At 41.8% G+C, this 26,272-nt stretch overlaps 6 protein-coding genes and 1 pseudogene across 13 annotated transcripts; 5 read left to right on the top strand and 2 right to left on the bottom strand.

Annotated features, from left to right (window-relative positions):
• Window positions 1–926: 926 nt before the first annotated feature.
• On the bottom strand, window positions 927–11,313 carry chlsn (cholesin). Of its 3 annotated transcripts, none has more exons than XM_080305142.1 (6): window positions 11,036–11,312; window positions 10,709–10,845; window positions 10,518–10,631; window positions 3,918–4,129; window positions 1,653–1,734; window positions 927–1,272 (listed from the first exon to the last, which is right to left on the bottom strand). In XM_080305142.1, exons 1-6 carry the CDS (start codon window positions 11,169–11,171, stop codon window positions 1,093–1,095), a joined length of 861 nt encoding a protein of 286 aa, XP_080161268.1. In that variant the 5' UTR covers window positions 11,172–11,312; the 3' UTR covers window positions 927–1,092. The 3 variants fall into 3 exon arrangements, with proteins under 3 accessions (XP_080161268.1, XP_026034610.2, XP_080161269.1); XM_026178825.2 differs by having other exon boundaries at window positions 10,518–10,628; window positions 11,036–11,309; XM_080305143.1 differs by lacking the exon at window positions 10,518–10,631 and having other exon boundaries at window positions 11,036–11,313.
• On the top strand, window positions 4,662–6,581 carry LOC113028499 (uncharacterized). Its single transcript, XM_026178816.2, has 2 exons — window positions 4,662–4,896; window positions 5,234–6,581. Exons 1-2 carry the CDS (start codon window positions 4,894–4,896, stop codon window positions 6,311–6,313), a joined length of 1,083 nt encoding a protein of 360 aa, XP_026034601.2. The 5' UTR covers window positions 4,662–4,893; the 3' UTR covers window positions 6,314–6,581.
• Window positions 7,499–10,516, top strand: LOC113028500 (G-protein coupled estrogen receptor 1 pseudogene; annotated as a pseudogene). Of its 2 annotated transcripts, XR_013910790.1 has the most exons (2): window positions 7,499–7,637; window positions 8,849–10,516. The product of XR_013910790.1 is annotated as a G-protein coupled estrogen receptor 1 pseudogene, transcript variant X2 (transcript). The 2 variants fall into 2 exon arrangements; XR_013910789.1 differs by lacking the exon at window positions 7,499–7,637 and having other exon boundaries at window positions 8,192–10,516.
• A 241-nt stretch (window positions 11,314–11,554) lies between the features above and the next one.
• uqcc4 (ubiquinol-cytochrome c reductase complex assembly factor 4) lies at window positions 11,555–13,417 on the top strand. Its single transcript, XM_026178813.2, has 2 exons — window positions 11,555–11,758; window positions 12,648–13,417. Exons 1-2 carry the CDS (start codon window positions 11,673–11,675, stop codon window positions 12,970–12,972), a joined length of 411 nt encoding a protein of 136 aa, XP_026034598.1. The 5' UTR covers window positions 11,555–11,672; the 3' UTR covers window positions 12,973–13,417.
• Window positions 13,418–13,584: 167 nt separating this feature from the next.
• h3f3d (H3 histone, family 3D) lies at window positions 13,585–15,566 on the bottom strand. Its single transcript, XM_026178812.2, has 4 exons — window positions 15,331–15,566; window positions 14,443–14,585; window positions 14,139–14,292; window positions 13,585–14,047 (listed from the first exon to the last, which is right to left on the bottom strand). The coding sequence occupies exons 2-4, from the start codon at window positions 14,568–14,570 to the stop codon at window positions 13,919–13,921; spliced, it is 411 nt and encodes a 136-aa protein (XP_026034597.1). The 5' UTR covers window positions 14,571–14,585; window positions 15,331–15,566; the 3' UTR covers window positions 13,585–13,918.
• A 703-nt stretch (window positions 15,567–16,269) lies between these two features.
• On the top strand, window positions 16,270–18,560 carry c8h8orf33 (chromosome 8 C8orf33 homolog). Of its 4 annotated transcripts, none has more exons than XM_026177631.2 (5): window positions 16,270–16,327; window positions 16,773–17,209; window positions 17,295–17,385; window positions 17,579–17,725; window positions 17,807–18,560. In XM_026177631.2, exons 1-5 carry the CDS (start codon window positions 16,297–16,299, stop codon window positions 18,019–18,021), a joined length of 921 nt encoding a protein of 306 aa, XP_026033416.2. In that variant the 5' UTR covers window positions 16,270–16,296; the 3' UTR covers window positions 18,022–18,560. The 4 variants fall into 4 exon arrangements, with proteins under 4 accessions (XP_026033416.2, XP_026033414.2, XP_026033417.2 ...); XM_026177629.2 differs by having other exon boundaries at window positions 16,294–16,363; XM_026177632.2 differs by lacking the exon at window positions 16,270–16,327 and adding an exon at window positions 16,344–16,563.
• Window positions 18,561–19,291: 731 nt separating this feature from the next.
• On the top strand, window positions 19,292–25,922 carry anks3 (ankyrin repeat and sterile alpha motif domain containing 3). The gene is made up of 16 exons (XM_026178809.2): window positions 19,292–19,405; window positions 19,760–19,941; window positions 20,022–20,220; window positions 21,106–21,227; window positions 21,323–21,404; window positions 21,607–21,724; window positions 21,851–22,000; window positions 22,741–22,866; window positions 23,453–23,568; window positions 23,650–23,802; window positions 23,889–24,013; window positions 24,441–24,582; window positions 24,676–24,934; window positions 25,004–25,075; window positions 25,164–25,255; window positions 25,346–25,922. Exons 2-15 carry the CDS (start codon window positions 19,775–19,777, stop codon window positions 25,244–25,246), a joined length of 1,914 nt encoding a protein of 637 aa, XP_026034594.2. The 5' UTR covers window positions 19,292–19,405; window positions 19,760–19,774; the 3' UTR covers window positions 25,247–25,255; window positions 25,346–25,922.
• Window positions 25,923–26,272: the final 350 nt, after the last annotated feature.

Here is a 26,272-nt window from a genome sequence, read left to right as displayed (position 1 = left end):
TAACACACAGACTTAAGGAGTTCAGATTGTGTTGAAGAGTAAAGGTAGTCACACAAAATATTGATTTTCAAGCTCAGACTGTTTTTGCCTTTTACTCTGCATTTCCATGTTTGCATATTTCAATATCCTGACAAGATATAATAAAATGAGGAGTAAATTTTTTTGTTCATGCATATGCAAGTAACCGAAAAACATCGTCCATATATATATAAAGTGGCTGAAAAGCATTTATGTCTTTGTGTTGTATTTGGGTGCATTTGTATAGGAAATGAAGTCATCACAGCGAGGCTAGATATTGACTTTGTTTCCTTCCTCTGTGTTTGTGTCCTATATTAAGACTCAAACACATGTTCCTGTCATACTGCACTCAAAGAAGTAACAGCCGGTCATTTCCGACTTCACTTTTGCCCGATTGAGATACGCACAACACAGCTATATTAATAGTCTGTGAAAGATGCGGATAAAATTAATCACCCGCACACTTACTGAGTTAGTCACAAAAACCAGATGATAAGCAAATATAAAATGTATGTAGAGAACATAACCCAGCGGTCTGGTATGTGTTTGCTACTGTGATTACAAGGAGAGTGCAAAAGAAAAGTTATTCAGTTCAGTGGCTTCACTGATTATGGGCCTTGACGTGCACAAACATGTCTTAGCTACAAACATTCCTGAGATGTTACTCAAAAGGTCTTCCAGCTATTTGTTTGACTTTGAGGGATTCACATCTCTCCGAAGTGATCTGCCCATACTGGCAAAGTTGAACAGTAACCTCTGAGTTACTTGCTGGAGTTGAAAAAAAGATTTACAAACAGCTTCTGTACATTTGAATAAAACATTAATCTGCCTTCATATTGTATGACATGGCTTTCCTGACTGATAACTACCAACCAACATAACACACAAGTAATGTAAAGAAACAGAGGTGATAAAGTAACACTTTTAATTATTAAAACAGGTGAATAATACTGGCAACACAAACAGGGACCGTTTATTTAAAACCTCTTTAGCCCAAGCCTTAGATCAGGCCGATCCTTCAGTCCTGTGAACAGAGTTTAGTCTTTTTGCGAGTCTCTCTGTAATATTTGTGGCTCAGGATAATAGCTGGATAACTTCTCTGGCTCTGTGTGCCCTCTGCTGGATGACTGTGTCTTCTGGTGCTTTTCCAGATTCCTCCACCAGGGATAAGGCCTTCTGCACGGTTGTGTCCTTCCCACTTCCACGAAGCCCCTCCAGGTACTGAAGCAGCACCGAAAACGTGTCGTCTGGAATCTGAGAAGAACCTACTTTAATCTTGTTGATTCTCTGTATACATATTATAGAGACTCTTGGCTACAGGGTGACAAATCATTACGATACTAGTGACGCTAATGCGGCGCATCTCCTGTCAGTGTTCTCTTCAGACAGATTCAAAAATGAGGATAACATGAATTACATGAAAATGTTTGTAAACATTTCAACTTCTTATAGCTTTACCATTTTTACTTATTCTCTTCTGCTTAAAAATGACAAATAGTTTTGGATTGAGAATAGAGAGTGTTATTTAATAACAGAAAGAGGAAGAAAGAGCGTAGCGGTTGACCAGTCTAAAACAAAGCTGAGAAAACCCCCTGTCACCCCCATCGTTCAGGAGGAATGTTGGGTAATTTTACCTTTTCAGAATCAAAGACGTGCTGCAGTAACCACGTCTGCCTCGTCTTCTGGAACTTCCACCGTGAACGGTTTTCAGCCCAGCTGCAAAGGCAAAAACCACTGTGGGCTGCAGTGTAACTATTGCAGAAAGTACATACTTCCACCCCCATGATTCACTACAACAACAACTTATCAAATGCTAGAATTATGAATCATTTCTGAGAAAGTCTTCCCGTGTATGTTATGTTAAGAGAATCCAGTGATCGAACTATTTATCTGCTGTGCTGGAAAGATTTGGGTTCGGTTCAAATTTCATCTCATGGATCAAGTACATATATTTGACTCCTGTTGCTTCAGTTTGTACTAATAGCCAGAAATCGAAACCATTCCAACTTAAACGAGGCACACGACAGGGTTGCACCCTTAGCCCGTTGATATTCAATCTAGCTATTGTCATGTCTCTGGTTATAAATTAAATATGTCCAATAGTGAACTTTGTCTGTTCAATGAAGAAGTGTTTCAAATAGATTTGTCTGGTTTCCCTTTTAAAGTGGTCAAAGAGCAGTTTACCTGTTTGGGTATTACAATTACAAGAAAGTATAAACAACTTCTCAAAGCCAACTTTTTTACGCTATTGAAGAATGTCAAACAAAGCCTTCAACAGTGGTCACCCCTGAACAAAACTCTAGTCGGTCGAATTAATTCGATTATAAAATGAATATTCCTCCTAAGTTTTTATATTTATTTCAATCTTTACCAGTCTTTATCCCTAAGTCCTTCTTTACAGACCTCAATTCTATAATTTCCTCCAACCTTTGGAAGGGTAAACGACCTCAAGTAGCTAAGGTGCATTTACAGAAGCCTAACCTTGAAGGGGGTCTGGCACTCCCCAACTTTCGCTTTCACTATTGGACTGCCAATATTTGCTCCCTGACCTACTAGTTAAAATCATGGCCAGCCAAGCGGGCCCTACCACTTGGCTGGCCATGGAGTTAGAATCAACTCAGGGTATTTCTCTTGCCTCCTTTCTCGGTTCTTCTCTCCCTTTATCCATTGACAACTTCAATGGCCAATGGACTTCACATATAATCCGATAATTCAGCACTCCCTCAGGGTGTGGGCTCAGTTCAGGTGACATTTAAATCTTAAAAATGTCTCACTTCAAAGCCCCATCTTATCAAATCACCTATTCCTCCCTCCCACTTTGGACAATTTGTTTCAGGTCTGGTTTTGAGCAGGTATTATTTACTTTAAAGGTCTCTTTATACACAATAGCTGTCAGCAAAATACACTCTTCCCAAAACTCACTCTTTTTTTTTTAGATATTTACAACTCAGGCATTTTTTGCAATCCCACCTCTCAAATTTTCCAGAAGCTCCAGCTGCTAACTTACTGGACGAGCTCCTTAGTTTGCAACTCTCAGGCAAAGGTATAATCTCTCACATCTATAACAAACTGTGCAGTGTAACTTCAGCTCCCTTTGAACGCCTCAAACACACATGGGAGAAGGAGTTAGGTATATCTATGTCAGATGACGTTTGGGATTCAGTCCTCTGGTAAATTCCACATCACTCTGTGCACGCCCCTCCCTATTACAATTCAAAGTAGTTCATAGGGCCCACTTATCTAAATCCAGATGAGTTTTCTGCACCGTGAACAAGGCTGCCGGCCTGAAACTGGCTCTCAACCCCCTACTTGCTCTCTTTGGTACAGTGGGTAAGGATGATAAGTATATCACCGGGGCAAAACATCGGGTGCTGTCTTTTGGTTCCCTCCTGGCTAGACGTGCCATTTTGACGAGGTGGAAGGCTGCTGCCCCGCCCACCCATGTTCAGCGGCTTGCTCATCTCATGACGTGTCTCAGTCTTGAAAAGGTCCAGTGCTCCAGCCAGAATAAAAACTTCTCTAACCTTCAATTTAAGGATCTTCCTGCTGACTATCACATTTGCTTATTCCATAGAGGTCAGACGACCTACCATTCTGTATGTTTTACTGTGTTAATGGGAATGTGAAGCTCAGTTGTGTTGCAGCTAACTTCTGTGTGGTTTGCAAGGAAAGTTTTTGTTGGTATCAATCGCCCCTCTTTTTTGTTAACAGTATTCATAATTGTTCAATAAAAATATTTTGAGTAAAAAAGAGGATCCAGTAATCTAGTGGTGAGCTTTTACAACATAAAAAAAAGAATAATTATACGATATCCTGGGTTTTAATTCATAAATCAGCTGCTACACATCCCATAATGCATTTTGATTGCATCCTGGTAATCCTCTGGACCCTATTCTTACCACGTGAGGTAGTCTAAGGCCTGCTGTTGTGCACTGGGTCCAGATGGTTTTGTTTGCTCCAAAGTCACTCCCTCCGCTTTGAGCCTTTTCTTCTCCTCCTTTTTCCGAATCTTCTTCAGCTTCCTCTCCAGGACCCTCTTCTCATCGGGACTCAAGTCCTCGAGCCCCTCTGCCTCAGCTGTCCCCTCAGGACAGCTGGGTGGATCAAGAACCTGTCACAACAAAGCAAAGCAAACACACAAATAAGTCGCAGCGAAAATGAAATCATTTGATCGCAAACTGCTCCTTATGCACATGCCAATTTTAACTCCGCTAAATGCAAACTAAATGTGACATTTTACTGTGTTTTTGCAGACAGATGAGTCAAAAGTCAAAAGCAGTTTTCAGGTTTAGATCACTTCCTCTTGCTCTGCAGCTCTGGGCAACGTTTCCTGTGCATACAGTATTACGAGTTCACCATAGCACGCTTTTTTTGTGCAGTACCCAGACAGTTTCAGCAGTGCGTTTGCAGAGCACACACCACTGTACATGCACTTGGATGGTTTATAAATAGCCAACAAAAAAAAAAAAAAGACAATGAAACAATTCAGCTTCACAGAACTGCTGAAGAAGTTTTTAAATAATAATAATTTGAAAAACATTTCCTTGTTATAGGATGTAAACACAGCACAACTTAAAGACTTTTATGCCAGAGGAAGTTGAACAAGGGACACACTATGCTCTCCGATTTAGCCGACCTCTGGTGGTGATGAAAAGAAGAAAAAAAAAAGGGAGGGGAAGAAGAGATTTTGGTCACATGGCCAAAAAGTCATTCTGAAAGTATGCTGCCTGGGCATTGCCCACAGAAATAGAAAAGCCTTTTGTATGATGAGCACTTGTGTCCATGCGAACAGCATCGTTTTCGGAGCTTTGACTCAGGCGGTAGCAGCGTCGGGCCGGTGGATACAAAACAGACGAGCGGGTGACGGAAGCAAAAATGGTAAGTGGAAACATGTGTTTCTACTGAACGGGCAGGTCCTCAAAGGGAAGCAAACAAAGACTCAGAGAAAATCCTCACAGAAAACAAAACTACAACTTTTTACTTGATACGTCTTCATACATGGTGTATTTTTAAAGTTCTTTGCATACAGTTAAGATTTTAGCTCAACTTTGAGTTCATTTAGGAAGGAACTGTGTGTTGTAATTTCTGTGTTCCTGTGGAAAGTCTTCATAGTGATTCATGCACGTATATTCAAGTGTTTTCAAATCACTGGACTTCTGTTTTTGAGGAAATCTTCTGATTCTCATCAGTGGCTGTTTTTTGCTTTGATTTTCAGTCTGATTACAGCACAGGCTCGCCTACCACGCCGACGAGCCCCACATCTCAATTTTCCATCTCTTCTGCCATCACACAGAGCAGCGTCAACATCACAGAGAGCAGCGTCAAGACCACGGACAACTCTGTTTTAGTCAAGATTGCAGCCAATGACTTAATCAGCAATGCAAACTACGTCTACAGTTTGCTTGCTACCTTCGGTCTCTTAGCAGGCTGCTTCCTGCTTTACAGTTTCATTCAGACTTATCGCGCCCACAAGAGGCTGGCTTGGCTCGGCTGCCTCCTCTGGGTGTTTTGTGGCTTCCAGCTGCTGCTCCTGCTCCTCTCTTTGCACACGGTGGCCCACAGACCTGCCTACCTAAACACCACAGCTTTAGGCTGTGCCGCACTCTCCTTTACCATCAACATAGCCTCTCTGTGTGGCCTGCTGGTCTTAGTGCTCATGGCATCCGTCGTCACCTTTGATCCTCCATCCAATCACCTGCTGAGAAAGTCTCGTGTCTGTGCGGCACTAGTGGGCATCACTTCTGTACTCATTTCTCTGGTGCTGGCTGGCATTCGTGGACCCAGAGGAGATTTGCAGAAAGAGGGCAACTGTTTGATGGATCCCACCACAGATGGTGTTTCATACGCAGTTGCTAGGCTGTGTTTGGTCTTCCTGATTCCCTACATCCTCCAACTGGGACTTCTGATAGGTGGCTGTATCCGCCAGAGGGAGTCGAATGGACGTTTCCTCTCCGGCTCTGAGGAAGGCCCTGTGTTCCTGGCGGTCACCGGTTTTACGCTCATCTGCCAGCTCTTCTACAGCGTGGCGCTGCTTAGAGGGGCTCTGATTAATAGTGAAAGACAGCTGACGTTCCACCAGCAAGCATTTTTGAGTGTGTCTGAGTTTGTGCTGTTCTCAGGGAGCAGCGTGAGCCTGCTGCTCGTCCTGTTCATGCACAGGCCATGTCGGGAAAGCCTCTATGGAGTGATCAGGCGGCTGCGGGACTGCTGCCGACGTCCAGGGCCACAGCCCAACAGGAACATCATAGCTCCGCACATTGAGATCACAGACACTCTGGAGGACATCGAGTCTTAAGAAATGTGTCTGTTTGCTAGGACAGAGCTCTTCCCATGCATCATATTTAATGTCTTACCTGTTATGGACCACCTCACTATCTATCCAGTCACTGAAAGCTTGCAGAACTCTCATCAAATGTATTTTTTTTAACATTTCATTTACAAAATGTACAAAAAGAGGAGAAAAAAAATGCTTTATATCTTGGTACTGTGCATCATCTTGCCATGTTATGTCAATTCAAATGATTTATTTCTTTAATCAGGGAATTAAAAAGGAGCTATTATTACATGAGATTCTGTATGAATTTTTAACCTGTTCCCGGGAAAATGTCTTTTCTTGGAAACTCTGTTTGCATAAGCCTGATTTACACAAAAGTCCATTAAGACAAATGCTTGGAAAAACCTCTGCAGCTCCCTGAAAGCCACATAGGAAAAATTAAGTCTAGGAAAACCAAAGTCAGAGTCTATATTTATGCCAACAGTGTCAACGAGCCCTCATGTAATTATGCTTGAATAAAAAAAATTAAAAAAAAGTTACTGAATCAGATGAACACTTTTCAAGAAATTCATGGGCACCAGTTCTAGGAATAAGCGATCCGCGTGGATAACGTTTTGCATCGGTGGCAACACGGAGCGACACAAACCCAGGAACCAGGAAAGTGAATGCAGGAGCAGAGTTCATTAAGAAGCTGGTCTTAACTTAACTGTCACAATAGTGATTGCTGAAATCGGGACTCTTATGAATGCTACTTACAGTTTTAAAATCATCACATATAAAGTGATAAAAGATTCAGACACCACCCTACAAACCAGAACAAAGCGCACAGTTTGTGTTCCTGCACAAACCGTCTTTCTGGGGTTTTCAAGTAATGTGAAACAAGGAGACACTAAGTGAAATTATGCATGTCTGCATGTCCACCTTGTTTGGTGTAAATGTGCTGTCCAGAGACAGATCGACTCCCATGTTTACATATTTTAACATTACACAATCATGACCGTGTTTGCGTGCTTTCGTGCCAGTGTTGACAAGACGACCTCATGTTTCAAATTGATATAATCATAAGCAATAAAATTATACCCACACACTGATAAAAATAGGGGATGATCAAACTGCCAAGTGACAGTACTGCCAATAAAAAGTAGTAAAGGTTTAATTTTAAAAACACTTTTACACATTTGGCTCAACAGCTGCGATATGAAGAAGCGCCTGCATTGTGTGTTTGTGTTTCTTGTTGCAAGTGGTGGGTGGCTGTAAACATTTCTCCGCATTCATACTGAAACCACTTTTTACTGCCAGCGTTAACGGAGAGGGAGGACAATACACGCAGACCGAGAAATCACAGGTGAGTCCAAGCTCTTTTATATGACGCCTTAATTTGTTTATCACCAGTTTAGCTTTCCTTATAGTTTCCAAGTATCTCCTCAGCATGTTATGGCTTACCTGTTTGATATTAAACGCTTTGAACTAACATACAACGAATCCTACAGCCTGGAGGTGCTTCTGGTTGGGAGTTTAAATTTCTAAACGCTCGTAAGCATCTTTAAGATCTGATAAGTTAGATGAAGGATCTCGGAAAGTATTCTTTTTGACTGTATGAATATATTCAAAGCGGCTGCACTTCAAACAGATACACATCCACTTAAAAGTCGCATCAATAATGAATTTTTATGGGATATCTCTTCAAGGGTACGGTCAACTAGACAGTATGAGTGCTCGTTTCAGCTCTGCTAACATGACAAGTTAGCTTTGCTCATCTTACATGAGGCAACATAATGTGTCACTGCAGTACCTCTGCTTCTGTTTCCATTAAAAACGAATCAGTGATTAATGGTTTAATTAATCATTCTTTGTCATTTGTTAAAGGCGAGAAAATTCTGTGATGCTCCCAATGTTTGGGCAATAACTAGAGCTGAAGTAAAACACAGTGAACTATCACATAGTTTTGTAATTTGTCACATTAAAATGATGATTCAGACGGCTGCTATCTAGACAGCACGACCTGCCCGCCACAGCGAGCAAAACAATCTGTGTCACCTCTTAGAAGCAAGCCAGTGACAGCCAGTCACATTTCACTCAGTTTTATTTGGTTCAGTTCAATACAGCAATGCTCTCAGTGCACGTAACTTTCTTTTGAGCAAGCCCTTGGCAACAGTGGAGAGAAAAAACTGCATTGGAAAAAAACGGGGAATTAATGTATTTATTGATGTTGTGTACAGAATTATTACCTCCTGGATGTCTACTTTTCGGCGCCCAGTCCCCAACCGGTTGTGGCAGATGGCTGCCCCTCCTTTAGTCTTAAGGCTGCTTCCTGTTAAAAGGAAGTTTTTCCTTCTCCCTGTTCCCAAGGGCTTGCTCACACGGGTCGTCTGATTGTTGGGGTTTGCTCTCTAACATTGTAGAGTCTGTACCTTACAATATAAAGCCCTTTGAGCTGACTGTTCTTTGATTTTTTGCTATATAAATGCAACTGTATTGATGTGAATTGAAATTAATTGATGTTTTAAGAAAGTGAAACAGGCTGTTGACTTCATTTCGCTTCTTCTTTCTGTCTAGGGGAAACAGTGGCATCAGCACCTCACTCTATCCAAAAGCTACCGCTCACACAAAGAGGGAACTGATGGTACCGCAGGCTCCTCAGCAACTACTTAGTCTTCAAAAATCTAGGAACTATGGCAACTTAGTGTTTGGATGCTGCTAACAACAGCTAAAGACAAAAGGGGAACATGAACATGACCATAAATGTGGACTACAAAGTCATTGCTGACAATAACTTCAGTGCACATCCAAATGACACACAGGCAGTCGCCTCCGATTGTCCGGAGGCAGCTTCGGATAATTATTATTTTATCAGCCTCATCCTCTCCAGCCTCTACACCATATTCCTATTTCCTGTCGGTCTTGTTGGGAATATCCTTATTATAGTGGTAAACCTTAACCACAGGGCCCGCATGACACCTCCAGATTGCTACTTCGTGAATTTGGCCATGGCTGACCTCTTTCTGGTAGCTGACTCTCTGATTGAGGTGTTCAATCTTAAGAAGGGCTACTACGACAAGGCCGGCCTCTGCACTTTCATGAACCTCTTCCAACAGGCCAACATGTACAGCAGCGTCTTCTTTCTGACCTGGATGAGCCTCGACCGCTTCGTCGCGCTGACCAACTCCATGGGTCGCAGCATACCACACGCACGGCTCACCTGCTGCCTCATCTGGACGTCTTCGTCCCTGCTCACCTTGCTGCCTTTCGCTGTAGCTCAAGTGCAACACGCCGGAGAGCTTCATTTCTGCTTCGCCAACGTGACTCAGATTCAGTGGCTGGAGGTGATGCTGGGATTCTTGCTGCCCTTCTGCATCCTGGGGGTGTGCTACTGGAGAATAGCACGGGTGCTCAAATGCAGCCTCTGGGAACTAAACAGCCCCCTGCAGAGGCCTCGCAGGCAGAAAGCCCTGCGACTCATCTCAGCCGCTGTGGTCGTCTTCTTCCTCTGCTGGCTGCCAGAGAACGTGTTTATAAGTGTGCACCTCGTGAGGGGCGACACGAACGGGGGCACGCTGTGGCAGGATTACCCCTTGACAGGTCACGCCGTCAGGCTGGCGGCTTTCTCCAACAGCTGCCTGAATCCTCTCATCTACGGCTTCCTCGGGGAGGCCTTTAGGGAAAAGTTGAGGCTTTTTTTCCAGGATAAAAGCCGATGGTCCAAGCTGAACAGGACCCCCTCGAGAAAACCCATCAACGAACCAGCAGCAAAGGACGACAGTATGAGCAACTCATCACATCCAAACTGTGACATCCTCCTGCCAACTGAGTACCCTCCTTGAATAAACTGTATATACATGGTTTAACCAAAACACATGAAAATCATCTGTGCTGTGGGGTAAAAGCGCCATTCAGTGCTAAATATCAAAACATGGATCCTAATTTTTGTACAGATCTGACTGTTTTTAATGTAAAATTGAGACACATCAGTGTTATTTAAATGAATCATGCAAGCATAAAAGTCTCTCTGAACTGAATGACAGCATGTCTCAGTGCCAAAAATTTAAATTTATTACCTGTCAGTTCATTATCTGTGTTATTACATGTTTGCCACGCTGCTCTATGCTTTACCATGATTATGTCACAAAAAAGATTTTTTCACGGTAAAACACTGTAAACTAGCTGACTACCTACAAAGAGCCAAATAAAGTCTTTAAGTCACATTTTCAGCAGTGAACATTCTCACCTCTGCTTGCTCTACGGTTTGGTTCACTTGTTCCTTTTTGCTCTTCTTGTTCTTTTTCCGTTTTTTATCATCTGCTGTGTTTGTTAGCTGAGACATGTGAGCAGGAGCCTCCTGCTTTAAAAACAAAGTGTTAATGATACTGTGACTGATTTCAGGTAGTGCTGTAAAATACCATTCTCTGTGCTACTCACATCTGCATCCATCTTTTTCCTCTTCGTATTTACTTCAGTGTCCATTATTTCTGTACGGTCATCAGATGGACCCAGATCCTTCCTCTTAAGAGGTTTTGATTTCAACGATTTGTCCTTGGCCATGAGATAAATTACTCCTGCAAACCAACACAAGCGTGTATATTACTGAAGACCAGCACACACGTTTACTGAATGAAATACACGGACAGACAAGGTTTAAGGTCAAAAGAAACACATTATCCACTTTATGACATAACAACAAGCAGCAGGTATATGGGCTAAACACTACTTTGACCACGTTGTTTTTACTAAAAACCTTAAACCAACCTGAGCTGCGTTGCGTGCCAAACTCTGGAAAGCACACAGGCGCGTGGAAAGTCAACCAGGAAGCGGTGCCGCTCAAGTGAAGCCTGATTGGACGATTGGCTACCCGTGTTTTGTGATTGGTCGGTGGGTGTAACATGTTTAAAAACTCGAAGAACAAACTACTGAAAGAAATCTCAAAATATTAAATGAAGTGGGAACCTGGAGACTATTTAAAATCAATAAATAATAAATAAATACATAAACACAAACCATAATAAAACAAACAAAAAACAATTCACTAATAAAAAAGAAAGAATATTATAAATAAGACAATACGCTGTAGCTCAAAAGTACTTAAAATGCTCAAAAATAAAATAAAATGCAGACTGGTGGTACGGTGTAAAATCGAAGTAATTATACTTTCAAGCCTAAATGTGCCATTATCTTTAGATATAGTCATACTACTGCTAATAATAATAATAGAATAATAAATTATTCTATGGGTTAGAGACAGCCGGTCATAACCAGCGTCTCTCGCTGTTTCTGGCCGGAGAGAATTGAAGGTTGCACAATGGTGTGTTACATGACCTGACTGAAAAGGTTTTGCTGGGCAAACCTTCAGTTTCGTAGTGTTGAGTAAGATGACCGGTTGTCCATCATGTCTATAGCAGCAGTCTTTGCCCGTCTGACACGAGTGGCTTTGAGTCGAGGAACATTTATTCATAGCGGTGCAGCGACCGTGAGGTGAGTGTCAGTATGTGTTTCCCCGGCTCATGGAAAGCATGTATTCAATGTGTAATGGTGGTTCAATGACAGTGTAGTATCTTTAATTGTTGGTCAGCTTTTCTTAATTTTTCCTAGAAGACACACCTTGGTCCTTTGACGTTAATCTAGTTACTAGGCTTTGGATGGATAGCAGGAGTTTTCCTTTCATGAGGACGTATGACTAACTAAAGTACAGTCACCGTCCGTGTGTTGCCGTTGTGTCAGAGGTTAGATTTATCATTTTCAATAGAGCAGCTTCAGGAATTGTCTCTAGGTGGCATCATCACTGTGTTTTGAGCAACAATTTACAGATGGACACACTCCTCAAGTTTTTTAAAGGCTAATTCAAAGGTAAAATGTTATACATAAACTCATTTTTTGCATTGGAATAATTCAGAAATTTTTTTTTCTACTGCTTTATTTATTTATTATGTAAGGAGCTATCTACCTCCTGAACCTATGATCATCTGTATGGTTGATCTTGAACATCAGTTTCTATAAAACATCTATTGCATATTATGTGCGTCTATGGATATTTGACCTCTGGAAATGTATCATAAATCCAGTGTATAAATGAAAATGATGATTGGATTAATATTTTTAGTGCCCATTAAGGACTATAATCTCCAGCTGTGGATGTTTCAGCTTCTTAAAAACAAAACAGCAGTTTTAAAAAAGTGTTTTCAGTTTCATAAATATATTTCACTTCTAATCTTAAGCAGAAGTCCACAAGTATTAATATCCAAGTAAATATTGTAGTATACTATCTAAGGTGAAGTAGCGTTTAAGTGCACCAAGTGTACTTTCAAACCACTAAGTCTTTCAACCTAAACTAATTTCTTATCTTCTCTGTTTTTCTTGCTGGAAGACTCCACAGTGTGCGGTCTCTAGCTCTGAGCTCTCAGCTGTCGTGCAAGTCCAAACAATCTGCTGATGATGAGGAGGTGAAGAGCGAGCCCATTAAGTTCTCAACCAGCAAAGCCAGCCACAGGAACTGGAGAGTCGACCGCTCAATGGGGAGCCAGTACGAGCGTCCTATGTGGAAAGTTGTGCCCATCAGCCTGCTTGCCACCGCCTTCCTGTTGTGGTGCGCTTTCAGGGATGAGACAGACATTGACGCAGCTTTGGAGAAGCAGCTGCATGAGCATGTACCCAGCGTGCTTTCAAATGAAGAGGATACAACTAAAAAATAAAGGCGCTTATTGGAATATGTGGACATATGTTGTATCAGGTTGTATTTATTGTGAATTGTACTGTGTGGACCTGGAACACAAAATCAATGCTTTGTGTGGAAATAAGGCTGTCCATTGATACATGAATGTCATAAATATTCCAATAACTACAGGTTATTAGTTCAAACCTGGACTAAGAGGCCTCAGTTAAACTCATTCATCCTGGAGTCTAGTTTAACTGTTTTCATCAGGGTCTGGTTTACTCTACAGCTGTTGCAGGCTTTTCTATTTCACATTTGCAGACTGTATCCAGTTTCAAAATACTGTTCACATTTGGCTTTATTTACTTGTGATGCAGGTTATTACATGATGCTGTACGTCTTAAGTTTAAGAGCTAACATTAATTGGGAAATACTCCTTTTAGCCAGTCATGGTTTACAATGTCAATAAACTTGAACAACAGGCATTTGCTAGTCTGTTCTGAATCACTGTTTCAGAGTGCACATGATCACTTGATGAACATCCAACTTGTTAGATCGAAGTTATAGTGCAAAGAAGCCCTGGCATTGAGCCAATGGGTCTCTTAAATTTGTACTTGTACCCAAGGTTGTCTGCAGTAAACTTGAGTCAGGGTGAGGTAGCAGAAAGTTTATTTACAGCACAATGAGAAATCCTATGACATGCACACACAGGATTAAAAAGATACAGACCCTAAAATACATTTGCAGACCTGAGGAAGGAAGTGAGATATTCTGCTTTAGGAGTTACAGATATCAAGCACTACTCTACAGCAAACAGGACAGCTGAAGGAAGAGTGTGTGAAATGGAAATACAAAAAACATGCCTCAAACTACAAATCACTTAAGGTGGCACACATGCTGGTAAATAGTTCAAGATTTACAAAACAAACCCCAGTCAGTCCCCCACCCACCCCCAACCCAATAAAAAGATAAAAATCCAAAAGCATTTATGCTCTCTCCCCTCTAATTCGCCTGGCCAGCTGAATGTCCTTGGGCATGATGGTGACCCTCTTTGCGTGAATGGCACACAGGTTGGTGTCCTCAAACAGGCCGACCAAGTAGGCCTCGCTGGCTTCCTATAAGAAAGAGAAAAGAAAACATTAAATACTAGAACAAATTAGAACTTGAACTTGTTGTTCATATTTTAAAACAGATGCATTTTCTGACCTGGAGAGCACCAATGGCTGCACTCTGGAAACGAAGATCCGTCTTGAAGTCTTGAGCGATTTCCCTGACCAGACGCTGGAAAGGCAGCTTCCTGATGAGCAGCTCAGTGGACTTCTGGTACCGACGGATCTCACGCAGAGCAACAGTACCGGGCCTATGAAACAAGCCATATTCTGAATTAGTGCCCAGAAACAAAAACATTGTAGCAACTACACAGTTTTAGAAAACAAAAGTAAAGTTAGTTTCCACAGCCAGTGTAACCACTTATGCCTATAACAGCAATACAGAGGTATGATTGTTGTACCTGTATCTGTGGGGTTTCTTCACTCCACCAGTAGATGGCGCGCTTTTCCTGGCTGCTTTAGTGGCCAGCTGCTTCCTAGGAGCCTTTCCTCCTGTGGATTTACGAGCGGTCTGCTTTGTACGAGCCATTTCTCACCTGCAAGTCTGAAAAACAAATAAACGTGGATATTTAAACAAAGTGAATTAAAAAAACTTAACAAAAACCCGTTATTTACGTTATAAATCACCGAACGAGAGTCTGTTCCCTTTATGCGGCTCTACCTATGACACATGACTCACGTCGTTTAAAAAAAAAAAAAAAAAAAAAAGGTGGCGAAACAACCGTCCTACCTTTTACTTCTGTTTACAGTGAAAATAAACTACCATAAAGGGTGCCAACGCCTCATTCATCGGTGGTGTTACCATTATCAGTGACGACAAGTTACAGTTACCACTTTCATGGTTTTATTCAAATATCGTACACAAACCTCTAAGCACCGCCACCATTAAGCTAAAGGAGACACACACGTTTCTTTGCTTGCCTGTCGAGCATTTTTAAAGCTAGCATGGACGGTTGCAAAATGGCGCCAGCTAGTTACCGCGAACATTTACAATACAATTAACCATTTAATGTCACCAAAAACAACTTGGCACTCAGTCGTATAAGTGAACATTAAGATTAGTTTCTAATTATGTAGTCATACCTTAAGAGCAGTCAAATCGGCTAAATTTAAGCCATCAGCTAGCTCTTAGCTACAAAGCGCGCCGTTTTGTTGTCAGTTTTTCGATTAACGATAGTCCCACCGCTTTTCAAAGCTTCTCATCAACACCAAAATTCAAATAGATAATATATGTAATTCACATACTGATGATTTTAAATAAAACCAATAAACAAACATAACAGCCATACCTCGGATTACTTTCGTTGTTCAGGGAAATTCAATGCCTCCTCCTCGTTAGTCACTTCTCTATGTTGCCCCGAGGGCTGAGGAGGTGGTATTTATAGATTAAGCGGAGCAGCGCTCAAAGCCCTCCCCTGAACGTATCCAATTGGTCCAAACGGAAATCCCTAACGGAATATGATTAGTTCAGGAAAAAGGAGGCTGTCTGCCTCTGCGTGTGAAGTTAGAGCGGATCGTCAGATGTACCTTATTTTAAAAAGAAGCATGTCGTTAGGTTGATTTTAATTATTCACCCACAGCTTTTCTCTCTTACTCCACACAGTTATACATATAATTTTGTCTGTGTAATCATAGAACCTGGGAATTCCTTTCTGGAAATATGGTGGTCACTGAACGCCCCCGTCTTTTAACTAATTAAGACAAGCGGGAACAATGCTGCCATACTTTTGTTATAGCCTGCACTATGTGAAAAGGCAAATGAAGTACACCGAAGACGTGCTGAAAAAGCACATGTGTACCTCACAAATCGACATACACGCTCCATACATAAACCTCTTTATATATAAATGGGAAGCTTTAGTGTGATACATAATTCTGGAGCTGACAGAAACTCGTCCAACAGACCATTTCCTCCAACTCTTTGTGCCTGCTGTGAAAAAAAAACGGAGAAGCGGGAGCGGACCAAGTTATCCTCATCACCATCATAAACGAAAAAGGCTCGGTTATTTGTATTTGAAATAATCTAATAATGACGCACTCGAATAAAGCCCTATCAGCACAGTGATATGATTGTACACTATTTATTTACTTATTTAATTATATATATATAAAATAAGCCTTTTTGTTATCTCAGGTAAAAGTGGTTTTAAAAGCTTACATAAATAGACAGTGGTCTTATTTTAAGGATTTTTCCATGAAAATGTAAAATAAAATAAAATAAAATAAATAGACAAATAAGCGCGAGAGCACAGAACATGCGCGGAACGAAGCGGGCGTTGAGGAAGTGTAAGTACACGGACCTCTTCTCGAGTAACACCGGTGGTAAGTGTCTGGTTTGGGGACTGGACATGTTTTTAAAGAGACCGAAGAGCTAAAGAAATTTAAAAAATGTTTACAAACGTATGCGGGGTTCACTGAATATGTTTGCATCGAGTTTAAAAAAAAAACGGAAAATCGCGTTTCGACCTAAAAACTACAGCTCTGAAGACTCAGCATGGCCGACCAGAGGCTGTTGTACTTCGGTATATTATAACGATATAACACACATGCATGTGTTCGACCTGTTATTACTGGACTGAACGTGGGTTTTAAATCTTTTAAGTGAACTCATAAAAGCAACTGAAACGCACATGAGGGTTTTATGTCGGTGTTATCATTTCTCACAGTTAAAGTGTTGCTCTCAAAAGTGAGATAAACTAATGTTTTTGTGTCCTTTGTTTTCATTCAACAGATATCAAAGCTGAATCGAACAGCTCCACACCTGCTGCAGCCGAGGAGCCCCTCTGGTCTCGCAGCAATAACGTCTTCAGGTTTAACTTCTTCCCTGACAGTTCTCCAGCAGCTTCAGAGAAAGCACCTGCATCGGACAGGACTGAGCCAACAAGCCAGATTTCCTTCACTGAACAGGGCTCTGCTTTTGCCTTCAACTTTCAAATCCCTCCTGCAGAAGACATGGACACAACAGACACTCCAAATACTTCTCAAGGTGACCGACAGTGCGTCCCAGAGGAGAAGCCTCCTCTTTCGCAGGAGGTTGAGTCTCCACCTGAACAATCTGAGCAATCAAAAACAAAGAAGAAGAAAAAGAAGTCAGGGAAGAAAAACTCCTCGAGTATTGAGCCACTGCAGAAGCCAGCTGAGGAGAGTGAAGGTGCTGCAGAGGAGCTGGTCAGTGTGCAGTGCTTTAAAGTAATTACAGTGTGTTTGAGGTGAGCAGTTTGATTGGTTGATTTTATGTCTGAATGTGTTTTAGGGTCAAGAAGAGCAGCTGAAAAGGGAGCTGGACTGGTGCATCGAGCAGCTGGAGCTGGGCCTGAAGTGTCAGAAGGGCACACCGAAGCAGAGTTAGTGAGATTTGTACCTCAGTAGTACTATGATGTGGTTGGAAGGGACATACAGTGAATCCAAGTGTGAACGTAGCCTAGATTAAACTGATATTCAGGATTCTTTAATGTTTAATCTATGATCTAAACAAGGTCATACAAAAAAGTAAACTTCTAAGCATGGTGTCACCTATTGAATATGTTCTCCCTTCAGAGGACGAGGCCTTGCGTGCCCTAAAGACTCTGCGCAGCTCCAAAGCTCCTCTGCCCAAGAAGAGGCAGGTGATGAGAGCTGTAACTGGAGATTACAGAAAGAAGATGGAAGAGGAGAAGACCAAGCAATTCAAACTAATTCAGAGCGGTGAGTGAATTTTGTACCAGCGAATTCATTAAAATGGTTAAAAACTGCCACCGGCTAATGGGTTTCTCCGTGCGCCGACAGAAATCGCATCAGCCCAGGTCAAACTTGTGTCAGAGTCCCCAAAGAAGTCTGTTTTCCACCGGAGAGCTGAAGACAAAACTCAGACATCACTCGCTGAGGAGAAGCTGCGGCGCACTGAAGCTCACTGTGCAGAGCTGACGCCGCAGACTCAAGAGGCGACGCCGGTTTTTGTTCTTATCCCATCGAAGGAGGAGTTTCACTTCAATTTTCTCTGACTTGTCTGTCCTGATGCCAAATCCTTCACAATGCAGCATGCTGGAGATAAAGTGCTACGTAGGCTGGCAGAACGGCACCGTCAGAGATCTGTGGACAACCTTCTGGTGAACGCTGAAGATATGAGGAGAGAAGACGTCAAAATCTCTGTGTTTACAGACAAAACCTTTAACTAATACATTTTTACAAAGCGTGATGCATTCACTGAATTAATGTGATTGCTCAAATCTCAAGGGAAACGTATTCAAGTCCATTCAGGCTGACAGCATGGCGCCTCGAACCATGTTACCATAAATACTGGATTGCTGTCGATTACACCTGAGGTGCCAAAATATCTTGTATATTTAGAAAAACAGACAAATATGTTTTTGTTGGACTTCTAAGATAATAATCATGTTAATTCAGAAAAAATGGTTCAAAGCATTTGAGGTTTTTTGTTTTATATTGCTATATTGCTAAATAAATAAAAAAATTTGTATTTTTGCTTGTAGTGGCTTCATTAAATGCAATGATAAAATGAAATAAACATTTCTAAGTAAAATTGTACAGTTTACAGTTAATAATCCAAATCGATAAATAGATTTTTTTTTCTTCACTAAGGCTAACATATATCTAACATATATTCCACAAAGACTTTATACATTCATGTGAAAAACAAAATGCACCTCATGATTCAGTAACTTGTAGAACCACTTTTAGGTGCAACAACTTGAGCATTAATTGTTTCTTGGGATTAATGTCCTCTCCTGGGGAAGATTATAGCATTATTGCTACAGCAAACTGAAAACCTTCCTTTTCATGTGACTGTATGTACCGCTTTTTATTAAAATGGAAACTAGTTGAGTTAGCTCTGATTTAATCAAGGATATTGTGAAAGTTTAGTCACTAATCTCACTTTATGTTCAATCTTCACTTTATACAAATATTAAAATGTCATTGTTAATGACTGAGTTAAGGTTGATTCTTAAATTGTCCCTTTTTGTGACGTTTTTACAAAGCTACACTCACAAACACAGTTGAACTGTCTCTAAAATACAATACAATTAAAAAAAAAACAAAAAAAATTACGATGAATGAAAATGTACACACAAATAAAACAGACAATAACACTGGATGTGTTGTAAGTGGTTCATAGACTTTTAAATTCAGCCTGTGTGTGTATAACAGAGAAGTTGACCTTGAGAGCAAACATGAATCAAGAGTTTGTGTAAAGAACATACATTCCTGTGTTTATTTCCCGTTTAAGGAAGCGTGATTCCTCATATTTTCCCTTTAAAGTGTCTCTCAGACAGGATAGGGTGGTGCAAGGCTCAGCGCGGACACATTAGAGTGTGACACACATTTAGAAAAGTTTCGGCTGCTGAGAGAACAAACTACCTGCTGACTGTAAGTTTGAACTCGTTATGTTTTTCTGCACTCTGAAATACTCTTTTGCTTCGGTTTTCTTCTGTGCATTTAATTAGTTTAGCTCACTGTGTTGGTTTTATTATTGAGACCAAAAGTTTAGACGCTCACCTCGCTAAGCTAAATTAGCCAGAGGAGTGAGCCCTGTGAAATTACCGTTAGCTTTAAAGTAGCCGCTATTCGTGAGCTTGTATAAGTCAGCATTGTTTATATTTTCCATCATCTGAAGCTACAGCATTTAGGGCTGCTTGCAGGCTCGTAAGCCCCTGGTTTTAAAGTGTGAAACCAGGGCGTTGCGGTTTGTTTAGAGCAGTTTATGGTGTCTCTGTTTCCCAGGAGAAAAGAGTGAAGATGTCCGAGTTAAGCGATGACGCCAGTGAGTCAGAACAGCTGGGTGCCAGCCTCTCCCTGTGGCTGGGTGACTCCCTGCTGCGAGCTGAGGAGCTGGATGTCCCTCTGGACCTTCACACCGCCTGCTCCATCGGCCAGTACGACGTGGTGGCTGAGTGCATTAAAAAGTGAGGGCCTCTTAATACCAATATTTCCACACGGGCTAATATATTCCACAGCTTATTCACATAACTGTGTGTGCTTTCAGGCGTGAAGTGGACCTGGATGGCAAGAACATTGGAGGATGGACCCCACTTATGTATGCGTCCTACATTGGTCACGACAACATTGCAAATTTGCTGCTGGAGGCCCGTGTGAATGTAAATTCCACCACCGCCAAAGGACTCACACCCCTCATGTTGGCCGCAAGCTGTGGGAACGAAAGTATCGCATACTTTCTGCTTCAGGTACAGAATCACCCTGAATGGGGGGTGGGGGGGTGGTAAGGAGACAAAACAATGGCACAGAGATTTGTGATGATGAAACATCAGAATGACAAAAAGAGTTTGAAAAGAGACAGAGGGCCACAGGGGGTTATGTGTTCTCACAGCCTACCCACGTGTAACCTTTGTCTTAGAGGTTAAACTAACATACAGCAGCTTCTTTTTGCCACTGTGGATTTCCAGTGCATTTGGATCTTTATATTATAATATAATATAAAGATCCAAAGGCTTAAGACCTCTACAAATCAAGCACGTTGCAAAAAAACGACATGAAATTAAGAATTCAAATTCCGAATGTTGCCAAGTGAGGTGGTCTGATTGGTCAGATGTGTTAATTTGCAAATTTGCCCAGTGAAACTACAGTCTGTGTGAACGACTGCATTACGAAAAGATGAAAATATTTTTAAAGGACTAATTTTACACTGCCAGTGTGTAAAAGCTCTTTATTTTTACCCCTCAGCCATAAAAGGATGACAGGGCGTTGTCTTGGATGAGTTTGAATCTCAGTGACCTCAACCTCAAGGTCAAGGGTTAGAGGTCGAATTTTCTTGTGAATGCAATAACTCAAGGATGTCACTTGAAGCAGGAGGCTGAGGGGTAGCAATGTCAATGTTTTTTCTGTATGATATTGAAAATAACTGCCTGTGTTTTGAAGACGTGTTTTAAAAATCGGCTCTAAAACGAACCACACCTATCATCAATACTGCTCGTGTGTAATTTTGCCCGGTTTAGTAAATCTGGCCTTGGGTTTAGATTCAGCACTCTTTTTGAGCTTTAAATTTTATTGTGAACATTCAGCATTTTTTTTTCTTTTCTTCTTCTTTTTTTTCCATTTTAAAACCCAAAAAGCAAGGGGCCGATTTGGAGTTGAAGGACTCTGTAGGCTGGACCGCTCTGTTCCACTGCACAAGCACAGGCCACCAACAGATGGTCAAGTTCCTGCTAGATAACAATGCTGACGCCAATGTCAAGTGAGTGTCTTTATTTGCTCTAAAAAGACCATCAAAAAAAAAATAACGATCTGTTCACACTTTTGAGATTTTCATGACTCTTCCCTCATACACAGGGAGCCAGGTTCTGGCTTCACGCCACTGATGGAGGCTGCTGCTTCTGGGCATGAAATCATTGTTCAGTACTTACTTGATCATGTGAGTAGGTTACTGTGCTGGAACATACTCGTGTGTGAGTGCAAGTGGTTATGAGCCAGACCATGTCATTCTCCTTTTTTTTTTTTGCCACATCTACATCTCCTGTACCTCTTCAACATCTAAAAAGATGGAGCCACATCACTGGAAAATGTAACTGACATGACTCGCACACTCACAATTTGGTAATCCTTTGAATTTTCAGAAAGTTAAAGTGGATGAACGCAACGCCAAAGGTGAGACAGCGCGTGCTCTGGCTATGATGTACGGCTATACCAAAATTGTCAGCCTCATTGACTCACGTTCTCCAAGAATGAAACCAGGTACTTGTTTAAATCTAAAATTTCTGTCTTTACTACGTCTTTCATTGTCTTTTAATTTCTAATGTTTTTTGGGGATATTTTTTTTTGGGTGGGGGGGGGGTTGGTACGTGTGTTCTGATTTGTCAGGACACTTTGAAGATCTGAGCTCCTCCGAGGACTCGGACAGCGCACCACCGAGGATACGGTCCAGCCGAAACCGAGCTAAAGGCATCAGCATCCACGATGGGCCTCAGGCCATCGCCAAGTTTCGAGTAGGAGGCACCAGCAAACTGTGTGGTACAGTGTCATGTAAAACATCCGGTCTTCAACCCGTATCTGTGCTGAGCCACACTTTAAACACCACATTTGTTCTAGTTATGAAGTTAAATTGCATTTAAAAAAAAAAAAAAAAAAGCTGTTTCTAAGGGTTCCCACAGGTCCTTAGAAAGTCTAAAATTAAAGTATAAGAAATAAAGGTCTTAAAGTGCCTTACATTTCAGGTAAATCTGCTCTAGGTGGTTATTTTTAAGATTGGTAGAAAAAAATTAGATTCATTTTTATTACGTTTTTAAAAATTGCTGTGCTTTAATGTGATTTGTTTTGAGTTACAATCTCTTTATTATCACAGGTATTTACGCATACACATTTAAAATTGTAGCTACATGAATTCACCACTAGGGGTCACTTGCACTTACAGCAGATACAATGTAGATGTTTTACATTCAACTTTTCAAAATTGGTCTTTTAGGTCATTATATTTCATCTGACTCTTATTATGTTTATTACATTGGTAAACAAAAAAAAACAGTGACAGCAGGTGTGACATCCTTCCAAAGTAATGAGGGCAAGCTTTAAGTGATCATGTGTTCCTGCATTACTGTGCTCAGCAAAATGCTTGCTGAAACCAAAAAGGTTAAAAATTAAAATTATAAATGTGAGGGTGGAAAGCATTTTTTCCCTGTAAAGTAGAGCACATTATTCATGCTTCCGTTTATAATAATAGCTGTGTGTCGTTAATGTCACATTTGCCCTCACAGATCCTCCTGCCGCCCTGCCAGGGGACATGATGTTTCGTGGCATTGGGGAACAGAGCGAGGGTCTCTGCTACCGTGATGTGACTTCGCCTATCAATGAACTGGATGGCCAGAGCAACAGCAGCAGAGGTGTGTCTGTGTGGGTGATTTAAAAAAAAAAAAAAAAAAAAAAAAAACCCAAAAATAACCTCTGAGACTCTGATTTTTTACAAACCTGATGGGAGTTAGTTAAATCAACTCTGGATGCATGTGTGTGGGGGTCTGAGTCACCATGGCAACCGGTAAATACGGAGAAGAGCGTCTAGTTGACTGTGAAATATGAATGTGTGTCAAAGCAAACTTTCTTTAAAAAAACAAAACCAAAAAAAAAAACCAGAAGAAGAAAAAGTAATTTCAGCAGCGTCCACACAGTCATTATGTATCCAACTTAATTTCAAATAATACAGGAATTCTACCAGAAATGTGAACTTGTGTTTTAGGTCTTATTTTTTTTTTCAGCTGTCACCTGAAAAAATACAACAAAAACTGTGTGGTTTGATACATCTGTATGAATAAGGAATATAATTGGAGCGTCAGACAGCTGTTTCAGATGCAGCAGGAGGGGGGAGGTCTGAGAGAACTTCTGTGTTTGTTGGAGAAAACTTACCAGTTTTCTCCCAAAAAATACGAAACTTGAGTGCAAACTTTGTTTGTGTTTTTCTCAACATGACTGAAGATGACAGTCCATTCTTTGACCATGACATGCCCACCATGAGGAGCAGCAGCAGCAGCAGCGAAGGCCTGCCTCATGTGATCGGCCTCAACTGGGAAGGCTCTGTTGAGAGTAACGAGGTGAACAGAAGAGCCTGCAGTTTGGACGCAAACTGTGTTCGTCAGTGTCTCGTGATAAATAGTTGCATCTTTCTCCATCAGGACTCTGACCAGTGTAAAAAGAGCAGCATTCGCAGAGTAAATAAGGGTCATCACTCAAAAGGCAAGACTCGCCACGGGAACAGCGATGGAGCTCACTCCAGCAGGACATCAAACTGTGGCGCTGGTCTTCCGCCTTCCTACACTGGCCCAAAGGCATGTTTGTGTTTGTTCAGGTTTCAGTACGTTTATTCAGATTTCCTTGAGTTCCTGGCAAGGACTAAAATCTCATCTTCATGTAGGATCTGGCAGAGTTCTTGGAGCAAATCGGCTTCTCGAAGTATCTTCCGTTACTTGAAGAGCAAGACATAGACCTGCGGATCTTTCTCACCCTGACAGAAAATGATCTCAAAGAAATAGGGATTACGTAAGATGCCGCTTCTTCCTCTTTGTGCTGTTCCCTATAGGGGTTGCCATAGCGGACCATCTGCCTCTGTCTCACCCTATCCCTAACATCATCTTCTGCCTTCTGTTTATTATATCCTCCTGCCTGGCAGCTTCGTTGTTTGCATCCTTTGTCAGTATATCCACTCAGGCTCCTCTGCTCATGTCCAAACCATATCAGCCTTTGTGTCCAAAACTCTCACTCTGACCTTTTCCTTTGATGTACTCTCTAATCCTGACCCTCACTCCCAATCATAATCTTAGCATCTTCAGCTCGGCCTCTTGTCTTATTGTCACCGTCTCCAAACCATACATCATAACACGTCTCAGTACCATCTTGTAAACCTTCCCTCATTTCAGATGATCCATGTTTGTGGTCTCATGTTTTGAAACTCTGTTCTGTCCTCCAGTCTGTTTGGACCCAAACGCAAAATGACTTCAGCCATTGCGAGGTGGCACAGCAACGCTCGACCACCCAGCGATGCTCTGGAACAGGCTTACGCCGACCAGCTCGAGGCTGAGATGCAAGAGATGGCCATTCAGCTACACAAGGTAAACATGAAACACTGCAAGTGTGAGATTTGTGACTTGGGTTGTTCTCACCTTGCTGAAAAGCTTTTGCATATGTTTTTCTCACCTTCGCAGCGCTGTGAGGAGGTTGAGAGCCTGCAGAGCCAGGTGTCTCAGGAGAAGGAGCTGCGCACAGTAATGGAGGGATGTCTAATGGAGGACAAAATGGCATGGAAGAAGGTCCATGCTGAGTTGGTGGAGAACCACAGGCTGGCTCAAAACATGAGTGCCATGCTGGGGAAGGAAAGGGCATGCCGCGGTGAACTGATCTCCTGTTTGAACACAGATGGGATCAGCAGCTCTGCCACTGCTGGGGAAGGAACAGGTGTTAAAGGTGAGTTGAGGTGGACTGTGCTAATTTTTGGGTTTACAAACGGTGACTTTTTTAATTTCTTTTTTGTAGCTGGGGAGGGAGCGACGTGTTCCAGTATTCAAGAGCTGATGAAGAAGATGGATTTGTATGAAGAAGAACTGGGTAAGAAGGTTTAATACTCAGTGATTTTAAGAGGTTTAGTGCAGTGACTCAAGTATAATGGCGTTGCCCGCGTGTTACATCATTACAGCTGGAAGTCTGCAAACGCTGCTTCAGAATCTGAGGCGACTGAGTGCCCCAGAAAAAGTCTCAGATAGCTGGGAACGACCCTAAGCTTTTCAGGTGACACAAGCTCGCATGCACAGAAGATTTGAGGAGCTTTTTAGCATCTGAAATAGCTGAACATAATTTGCTATTGTCATATTTTTAAAGGACCTTTTTGGAGCACTTGACGGAGGGTGATTCGCCACCCTGAACAATGTCACTGAAATGGGAGAAGGCCAAATACGAGGCCAGCCACGCCAGGGCCAGAGCGGCTCGGGGGAGCGAAGCCTCTCTGCGGATCATCTGGGATTGGCTGATGGGCCAGAGCTCGCCAGATGTGGACGAGGCTAACAAGGGTGGCGCAGCTGCTGCAGGAAAAAGACAAGCAGGCACAAGGGTACCTGACCCTGACTTGCCTGTGCTGGTGTTTGTGGACTGCTGTAGATGGGCTGTGAAAATGCGGTGATGGAGGGGACAGAGGTGATGGAGGAAATCGTGGATCAGGGGTTGTAATACTGTGATATTTCTACGCAACTGTACTCAAAAGTATGAAATGTGGTTGAAGTGATGTTTATACCACCAGATGGAGAGTTAGATTATAAAAGCAGGTTAGTAGTCAAACTTAAAATGAGCTCTGCAGTTTATTTGAATGAAATCTTGTCATTTGTTATGTTTTTGAAAATAATGTCCTGCCGAATGCCTTTTAAAGAACAGAGAAGATATTAAAGTGGGTCTATTATGCACATTTCAAACTGCATATTTTGGTTATGCAGGAGTTGGAATAATTTTTGTATATACTGGACCGCTTTAGCCTATACTTTTGAGGACACCATCCAAGGTTTAAACATGAGGCGTGAGGCTGCTGTACTCACACGCAGGTCTTTGTATCAACAGAAAGACCCAAGACTGAAAGATGTGAGCACCCCCTGTGGTAATAGTATGATAGCACACACAAGGAAAAGCATTATAGGTCCTTCAGTGTTACAGCGACGCATTATTACTCTGCATATGTAGACACTGAGCTACGGAGACTGATAAATCCCCAAAACTAAAAAGAATTTCTGTATTTGAATATCAGTTAAAACCTGCCTACCT

Source organism: Astatotilapia calliptera, chromosome 8, assembly GCF_964374335.1.
Source record: "Astatotilapia calliptera chromosome 8, fAstCal68.1, whole genome shotgun sequence".
Taxonomy (NCBI): domain Eukaryota; kingdom Metazoa; phylum Chordata; class Actinopteri; order Cichliformes; family Cichlidae; genus Astatotilapia; species Astatotilapia calliptera.
This window is presented reverse-complemented; position numbering and strand designations above follow the sequence as displayed.